This window comes from Notolepis coatsorum (genome assembly GCF_963971535.1).
Source record: "Notolepis coatsorum genome assembly, chromosome: 4".
Lineage (NCBI taxonomy): Eukaryota > Metazoa > Chordata > Actinopteri > Aulopiformes > Paralepididae > Notolepis > Notolepis coatsorum.
Genome location: NC_140168.1, coordinates 170,981,922 through 170,991,921, shown reverse-complemented (window position 1 = coordinate 170,991,921; position 10,000 = coordinate 170,981,922). Strand labels below are relative to the sequence as shown.

General features: G+C 45.1%; 1 protein-coding gene across 1 annotated transcript in view; it reads right to left on the bottom strand.

Moving 5' to 3' along the window:
• LOC311226746 (partitioning defective 3 homolog) overlaps positions 1-10,000 on the bottom strand; it is a gene marked incomplete at its 3' end in the record, with an annotated part of 616,272 nt that overhangs the window by 243,510 nt on the left and 362,762 nt on the right. Inside the window, 2 exon segments of the mRNA XM_084312156.1 lie at positions 9,832-9,867; positions 9,869-9,981. Coding sequence (XP_084168282.1) covers positions 9,832-9,867; positions 9,869-9,981 — 149 coding nt within the window.

Here is a 10,000-nt window from a genome sequence, read left to right as displayed (position 1 = left end):
ACCTGCACCTTTTTCGTGGGGACGATACTATCAGCTATTGTTGTTATATAGCTCACCACAGTGTCTGCGAGCTCGCTGACGTCACTGGCGCTGCCTTGGAACATATCCAAATCCGTGTCTGCTAACACGTCCTGGAGCGTGGCCTCTGATTCGTCAGTCCACTTCTTTGTCTCACGTGACACGACGGCGTCACGTGATCTTTGTTGGTAGGCGGGGAATAACAAGATGGAGTCGTGATCACTCGAGCTTGAAGACCCCGTTAATGGCGGAGCGGCTACTGCCTTGTAGCCGGCTCTGAACGGGGAATAACAGTGGTCTAGCGTGTTCCTCCCTCTCGTGGAGCAGGCGATGTGCTGAAAAAAGGACGGCATCACTTTCTTCAGGTTCGCCTGGTTGAAATCGCCAGCCACTATCATCGCCGCGTCCGGGTGTTTTATCTGGTGTCTGTTCAGGTGATCATGTAGTTCCCCCAGCGCTTTGCCAGTATTCGCCTGTGGGGGAATATATACGGCGGTCATGATGACCGCGGTAAACTCCCGGGGGAGGTGGAACGGACGGCACAGGATAGAAAGATGTTCCATGTCCGGGGAACACAAGCTCGAGAGAACATGCACCCTGCCCTCAGTTTGGTACCTCATCTAATTTCTGCATTGTACCTCACTGTTACTCATTTTACTCTGTATTGTATATTGTATATTATGTATATTGACTGAACATTATTTTACTTACTTTTTACTTACTTCTTAATTACTTGTGTACTTACTTTTTTTACTGTATGTAGCACACTCTCAGGGGCTCATACAGAAACAAGCAGTTCATCATAAAGTATTCTGTATTTTGTTGTGACAAATAATAAACAAACTTGAAACTTGAAACTTGAGTAAAACAAACACTAACATTTGGGGTCATTCACCTATTACAAACTGAAGACCTCCATTGGGATGTAAAATGTGTCCGTCAGGGAAAAGGAGGTGCACTCCTGTATGAGGCCCGGCCCGGTGTGGTTTATCAGTGGTATGTTCCCGGACTATTCCATTCTCTCCTATTACAATTTGTCTCTTAACCTCCTGGCCTTTCACATGAGCTCCTTCTTCCAGAGCTGACTCAACAGTTTGACACCGTGTCAGCCGCGTTGCAACATCCGCCCTGGAGGTGCGTGACCCACGGAGCGTGTGGGGAGAGAGACTAAACAGAACTACAGTGACACGTAACAGACACGCACGCACGCACGCACACACACACACACACACACACACACACACACACACACACACACACACACACACACACACACACACACACACACACACACACACACACACACACACACACACACACACACACACACACACACACACACACACACACACACACACACACACACACACACACACACACACACACACACACACACACACACACACACACACACACACACACACACACACACACACACACACACAGCCTGGGACCTATTACATTAGCATTTGTGGGGGCGATAGTGGCTCAGGAGGTAGAACGGTCGTCTGGTAATCAGAAGGTTCCCGGTTCGATTCCAGCTCCTGCCGGGCAGCGTGTTGTAGTGTCCTTGAGCAAGACACTTAACCCCAAACTGCTCCTGATGAGCAGGTCGGCACCTTGCCGTTGGCGTGTGAATGTGAGTGAATGGGTGAATGTGAGGCATACGTTGTAAAGTGCAGTCCATTTATCTTTTTTTTAATAAATGTTTGACAATTTCTAACATATGTAATCATATCAATATCATTATATATCAGTATACTAATATAGATGGGGAGGCGTCGCCGTGGCATGTGGGCTGTTTGTGTTTTCCTTCAGTCATGACAAGCTTTATCAGGGGGGGGGGGGGTGTCTTGGATGGGGATGTGGTAGGGATTGATGTGTGGGGTGTTTGGGGGACTGGCTGTGTTGACGACGTGTTCTTTTAAGTGTGCACTTTGCAGCTGTATTATGTAGGAAAATATAAATATGGGATCGGGACTCAGCAGATTCAATATTAAAGTCTGACATGTTATGTAGGCGCCGAGGGGGTGACATAGATACTGCTGTTTGGCCAAGGTTTGGAAGTATTCCGTTTTACAAACCTAAACAAGCTGCTCACGTGGGACACAAGTAACAAATGAGCTTTGATTAATCAATTAGCTGAGCTTTTTGGTGCCAGACACAAAGTTTACCTAACGTACAGCCTAGTGTGTAATAGTTTCTATTTACTCATAGGTGAGCATCAGGGTCAGGGGTAAATAAAAACACGATGAGGACGTCTCTACTGAATGAGATGGCTGACACAGTTCATGAGATGAGGACGCTTCTACTGAATGAGACGGCTGACTCACTTCATGTGATGAGGACGTCTCTACTGAATGAGACGGCTGACTCACTTCATGTGATGATCAAGTCTCTACTGAATGAGACGGCTGACTCACTTCATGTGATGATCAAGTCTCTACTGAATGAGACGGCTGACTCACTTCATGTGATGATCAAGTCTCTACTGAATGAGATGGCTGACTCACTTCATGAGATGAGGACGTCTCTACTGAATGAGACGGCTGACTCACTTCATGAGATGAGGACGTCTCTACTGAATGAGATGGCTGACTCACTTCATGAGATGAGGACGTCTCTACTGAATGAGATGGCTGACTCACTTCATGTGATGATCAAGTCTCTACTGAATGAGACGGCTGACTCACTTCATGTGATGATCAAGTATCTACTGAATGAGATGGCTGACACACTTCATGAGATGAGGACGTCTCTACTGAATGAGATGGCTGACTCACTTCATGAGATGAGGACGTCTCTACTGAATGAGACGGCTGACTCACTTCATGTGATGATCAAGTCTCTACTGAATGAGACGGCTGACTCACTTCATGTGATGATCAAGTCTCTACTGAATGAGACGGCTGACTCACTTCATGTGATGATCAAGTCTCTACTGAATGAGACGGCTGACTCACTTCATGTGATGATCAAGTCTCTACTGAATGAGATGGCTGACTCACTTCATGTGATGAGGACGTCTCTACTGAATGAGACGGCTGACTCACTTCATGTGATGATCAAGTCTCTACTGAATGAGAAGGCTGACTCACTTCATGAGATGAGGACGTCTCTACTGAATGAGACGGCTGACTCACTTCATGTGATGATCAAGTCTCTACTGAATGAGACGGCTGACTCACTTCATGTGATGATCAAGTCTCTACTGAATGAGAAGGCTGACTCACTTCATGAGATGAGGACGTCTCTACTGAATGAGACGGCTGACTCACTTCATGAGATGAGGACGTTTCTACTGAATGAGACGGCTGACTCACTTCATGAGATGATCAAGTCTCTACTGAATGAGATGGCTGACACACTTCATGTGATGATCAAGTCTCTACTGAATGAGACGGCTGACTCACTTAATGTGATGATCAAGTCTCTACTGAATGAGATGGCTGACTCACTTCATGTGATGATCAAGTATCTACTGAATGAGACGGCTGACACACTTCATGTGATGATCAAGTCTCTACTGAATGAGACGGCTGACTCACTTCATGTGATGATCAAGTCTCTACTGAATGAGACGGCTGACACACTTCATGTGATGATCAAGTCTCTACTGAATGAGACGGCTGACACACTTCATGTGATGATCAAGTCTCTACTGAATGAGACGGCTGACACACTTCATGTGATGATCAAGTATCTACTGAATGAGATGGCTGACTCACTTCATGTGATGATCAAGTCTCTACTGAATGAGACGGCTGACACACTTCATGTGATGATCAAGTCTCTACTGAATGAGACGGCTGACACACTTCATGAGATGAGGACGTCTCTACTGAATGAGACGGCTGACTCACTTCATGTGATGATCAAGTCTCTACTGAATGAGACGGCTGACTCACTTCATGTGATGATCAAGTCTCTACTGAATGAGACGGCTGACTCACTTCATGTGATGATCAAGTCTCTACTGAATGAGACGGCTGACTCACTTCATGTGATGATCAAGTCTCTACTGAATGAGACGGCTGACACACTTCATGAGATGAGGACGTCTCTACTGAATGAGACGGCTGACACACTTCATGTGATGAGGACGTCTCTACTGAATGAGACGGCTGACTCACTTCATGAGATGAGGACGTCTCTACTGAATGAGATGGCTGACTCACTTCATGTGATGAGGACGTCTCTACTGAATGAGACGGCTGACACACTTCATGTGATGAGGACGTCTCTACTGAATGAGACGGCTGACTCACTTCATGTGATGATCAAGTCTCTACTGAATGAGACGGCTGACTCACTTCATGCGATGATCAAGTATCTACTGAATGAGATGGCTGACTCACTTCATGTGATGATCAAGTATCTACTGAATGAGATGGCTGACTCACTTCATGTGATGATCAAGTCTCTACTGAATGAGACGGCTGACTCACTTCATGAGATGATCAAGTCTCTACTGAATGAGATGGCTGACTCACTTCATGTGATGATCAAGTCTTTACTGAATGAGATGGCTGACTCACTTCATGAGATGAGGACGTCTCTACTGAATGAGACGGCTGACTCACTTCATGTGATGATCAAGTCTCTACTGAATGAGATGGCTGACTCACTTCATGTGATGATCAAGTCTCTACTGAATGAGACGGCTGACTCACTTCATGTGATGATCAAGTCTCTACTGAATGAGATGGCTGACTCACTTCATGTGATGATCAAGTCTCTACTGAATGAGAAGGCTGACTCACTTCATGTGATGATCAAGTCTCTACTGAATGAGATGGCTGACTCACTTCATGTGATGATCAAGTCTCTACTGAATGAGATGGCTGACTCACTTCATGAGATGAGGACGTCTCTACTGAATGAGACGGCTGACTCACTTCATGAGATGAGGACGTCTCTACTGAATGAGATGGCTGACACACTTCATCTTCCGTCCTCCAGAGTCCTCCATATATACTTTCCATATCCTATACCATAGATCAACCCTACATTAAACAATTTATGTACCATCACTCATCCATGTATCCCCTCAATGCACTGTGCAAGAGGCCCAAATCCGAACCAGACCTGACCTACTTCCAATGGTCCTCAAAGCTGTGTGTGCGCACGCGCGCGTGTGTGTGAGAGTGGTCTAAGAGGGGGGCTAGGAAGCGGTGAGGTACAGAGGAATTGTCAGTTATGTATGTGAGACACTGAGGTCACGCGAGACAGACGTAAGCGTACTACTTACTATTCCCGAGAGGGCGTTTATCTTTAGTATGTGTATCGCGTAGTGTAGGAAGTGTATGTGAAACATGTTCACAGGGTGTGTGGAGTCTGTGGACCTGGTACTATATCAGCACCAGACCCGGGGCTACGATATGATCACATTAAGATGTTTTACGATTAAAGGTACTGCGATTCCAGTCCCTGATATACTGGGATTAAAATATCAACCCTTTTTACTTTCCTATGACCACACTGCAGAGCTGAAATATATTCAAACCCACCAGGGAGTTAATAACAAGCACACCCAGGAAATGGAAAGCGAAGGTTGGACATGGGAATTTGAACGGCTTGTAGTGGAGAATACATTAGCGGGGTGAAGGGTGAAGGGTGAAGGGTGAACCTACTATGCCTAGCGACATTCAAACTACTTTCAGGGGGAAGTCTGACATTTCCCAGTTTGATTCTGGCTTCTCCCAGCAGCGTGTTGAAGTGTCCTTGAGCAAGGAAACACTTAACGCCCAACTGCTGGCACCTTGCATGGTTGCCTCCCGCCGTCGGTGTGTGAATGGGTGAGAGAATGTGTGAATGTGAAGCGTAAATTGAAAAGTGCTAGATACTGTAAGTACAGTCCATTTACCATATGACTTTCCAAGTATTATCCACCCCTTTTCAACATCAATGTCAGTGTGAATGCCAGAGTTTAGCAAGGTAGGCGGACATCTACCAAAACATATACGCCTAGGATGTGTTGAAGACAGGGGCAACATTAGCAGACTGAAAGACTTCATCCATCAGGCTGTCAGGAAGATGAACTCTCATCCCAGCCCCACCCCCCTCCCCAGACTCTGGACTAGGACAACCCCCCCCCCCCCCCCCCACGCACACGCACACAGCCACTTTACTTCACTCACTGCTACTATTTTACTATGTACTACTGCTGCTAGAAAATATTTGCACTAAGCTCATTTTAAATACTGTTTATATTGTACACATCTCACAGTCCTGTATATTGTGTGTTGTATATCGTGTCCTATATGTTTACTTTTGTGTTTAAATGTGACTCGACGTGACCAAACCCGATTTGATCCGGTGAGAAACAAGTGCCAGAAAAGGAACAATTGTCTTGCTCTTCAGAAAATCGAAAAAATCGAAATCTGTTTTTTTTTTACATCTTTGAAATGTCAATAATGTGTTCTCTTATTTGCAAACTTAAATACAACTTGTAAATGAGGTAATTATTGTTATATAGTTCGACAGTATTGTCTCTCAATACTGTGGAAAAACTACAGGCGAGGGCATTTACGGTGTGGGTCTGTCAGCTTAACAGGTACTTAAGAGGTGTTGAAACACACACAGCCAAACGCTCTCCTTTCTTAGCAGGGAGAAGAACAATGTTTATACACTTTATCTTAATGTTATAAGTTATAGCAACGCAACAAACGCAGTGTCCTGTCCATATAAAAAAGATTAAAAAAAAACGCGAGTCCGCGCAGGTGTATTGTCATTAAATTAAACAACATTAAAACACATTTAGAATGTCACGAATTTGATGAGCGAACGAATTTCATTCGAGTGAATTTATTGCAACCTAATGGTATAAGAAGTAAATTCATTCAATAGGGAAACTCAAAGAAAATAACAAACAACTTATTATCATTATAGGACGCGTTGGTTGTTGTTGTAGACGAACGCGCGCTGGCAATTCATTTGATGACAAGACAAACGTCTTTCTGGGTCTGCATCCCCTTAACAATTGTGTGTATTGAGCTGTACTGTATTATTGCAACTTGGCTTGAATCCGCAGCAATAAGCCAGATAAACAAAATTGTATTAACGCGCCTCGTTAAATCCTCCGCTGTTTCCTCTCTCTCAGTGCTCCACTGTCCGGCTGGCTGCTCTGCCTGTCTGTCTGGCTACTCTGATCCAATCACATTCAGCGTTTCTCCCCCCCCCCCCACCCACAGTCTGCGAATCAGAGCAGAGTAGGGCGGGTTTTCACGGAATGGAAACAGTCTCTTTGCTTGTGAAGAGTGGCAGAAACGCAGCTACGAAACAAAACAGTTATTTTGATGCAGCCTTTCCTTGCTGGTGTTTGTGAGGTTTAGTGAGTTAACAGAAGGTTAACCTTTCACTACCACACTACAGAAGGTTAACCCGTTCACTGCCACACTACAGAAGGTTAACCCTTTCACTGCCACACTACAGAAGGTTAACCTTTCACTACCACACTACAGAAGGTTAACCCTTTCACTGCCACACTACAGAAGGTTAACTTGATTGATTGATTGAAAACTTTATTAACAGATTGCAGAATGGGTACAATACAGTACAGCTCAATACACACAATTGTTAAGGGGATGCAGACCAGAGAAAGACTTTCATCTTGTTTACATCAGGATCCCCCATTTTCAATTCATCATAGAAAATAATGTTATGAATGCCCAAAAACATTTGTGATGTCACAGTATGATGTCATAATCAAACATTCTAGAACATTTGTGTATCTATTCAACAATTCTCTCACAGCTACAGAAGGTTAACCCTTTCACTGCCACACTACAGAAGGTTAACCTTTAAATCTAAACATCTAAATGCTTATTGATGTAGCCTTTCCTTCAGCCAATACCTTGACCCCCAACATTACATGGCTTATGTGAGGCTTCCAACAAACCTTTCACTACCACACTACAGACGGTTAACCCTTTCACTACCACACTACAGAAGGTTAACATTTCCTTATAATACATTTACATTTAGTCATTTAGCTTTTAGACTTACAAGGCAAATACTGCCACAACAACTTGCCACAAGACTGTCATTGCCATAACAAAAGAGCCTGATGCAAGGTGTTAATGTCCCCAGAGAGAGGGGGGCCATGGAATACAATGCATTCTGGGTAGGGTTGTAGTTGATTAAATCACAGGTGTGAACCTGTCCACAAGTTCGAAGACCATTCATCTCTGAATGCGTTTACTGATATCTCCATGATTCATAGGATGTAGCTTGAAAAATATCCCACCAAAATGTTCAAGTGATGGCTTATTTTTAAGGTATGAATCTGTACTTTCACAATATGTAAAAAAAAATTGGACCTTACCTCAACAAGTCCCGCGCCCCCATGCCCAGTCACATATTGTCTATCTTAATTTCTTTTATATATACACCGTGGGAATGGGGGAACGCAATTTCAAATGTCTGTATGTCTTACACAAATAGAGAATTGACAATAGAAGTTGACTAAGACTGGTATGCTCTTTAGATGTGGAGAAGTTCCCACCGTGCTGTACTGTATATTATCTACACACCGAGGATTTACCAGACACAACGCAGACATCAGCAGTCGTTTTTATCATACTGTAGCTGTTAAAGGTTTGTATTAAACTTTTGGATTTTGTCTTCTTTTTTAAACGTTTTTGTACCTCATTGTCTGCATTTTTACTTCATTGTACTTAGGTTGTACTTTAGTTTGTATATTTGTATAGTGTTAGGACTTTATTCCTCTTTTACTTACTTTTTTACTGTATGAAGCACATTCTCAGGAGGCTCATACAGAACCAAGCGTTTCACTGTAACGTCACGTCACTGTCACGTACTTCATACGTGACAAATAAAAGCAAACTTGAAACTTGAAACGCAAGTAGTTTTTATCACACCGTAGCTGCATGGCCACTCGCCAGGCCGCTGCATGGAAGAAGTTCCAGCCGAACATGCAGACTCCGAGGTCATGGAAGACAAGGCGTGGGTCTGAGCCGCTCTCGTCGTCCATCAGGGAGCAGGTAGTGCAGGGTGACAGCACTGACAGGGTTAAGTGCTGCGGGTCAGGGCTGCAGCAGGACCGGGCCTGCCGGGTATTAATGAGGTGCTGAAGGACACGTCGGGCCCCTAGTCCTTCAGCCTGAAGAGAACCAGCACATCAGTCAGAAGGAGCCTGGCAGTGGAAGGGTGTGTGTGTGTGTGTGTGTGTGTGTGTGTGTGTGTGTGTGTGTGTGTGTGTGTGTGTGTGTGTGTGTGTGGAGGGCTGGATGGGGTAGTATGTGTCGGGGGTGTGGTGGTTAAAGATGTGTGTGTGTGTGTGTGTGTGTGTGTGTGTGTGTGTGTGTGTGTGTGCGTGCATGTGTGTGCGTGCATGTGTGTGCGTGCATGTGTGGAGGGGGGGGTGGATGGGGTAGTATGTGTCAGGGGGTGGGGGTGGTTAAAGATGTGTGTGTGTGTGTGTGTGTGTGTGTGTGTGTGTGTGTGTGTGTGTGTGTGTGTGTGTGGGTGTGTGCGTGTGTGTGTATGTTCATGTGTGTGTGTGTGTGTGTGTATGTGTGCATATGTGTGTGTTCTTGTGTGTGTGTGTATGTGTGCATATGTGTGTGTGTGTATGTGTGCATATGTGTGTCTGTTCATGTGTGTGTGTGTGTGTATGTGTGCATATGTGTGTGTCTGTGTGTGTGCGTGGGGGGGTTATATTTAAGGGAAAAGCTAAGATTAAGAGTGTGTTTTGGTCGGAGTGTGTGTGTGTGTGTGTGTGTGTGTGTGTGCATGTGTGTGTGCATGTGCGTGTGTATGTGCGTGTGGCATGTGCATGTATATTCCTACCTGCTCCTGTCTCTCCAGCCAGCGGTCCACCATGGGGGTGGTTGGCACTCAGCGAGGACCGAGCCGTCTCCCTCTGGAACTCCCTCTGATTGGTCCAGGTCCCCGCGTCCCGGGGCAAGCTGCGATACGTGTCCATGGCCTTACCTGACGCTGAGAGAGAGAGAGAGAG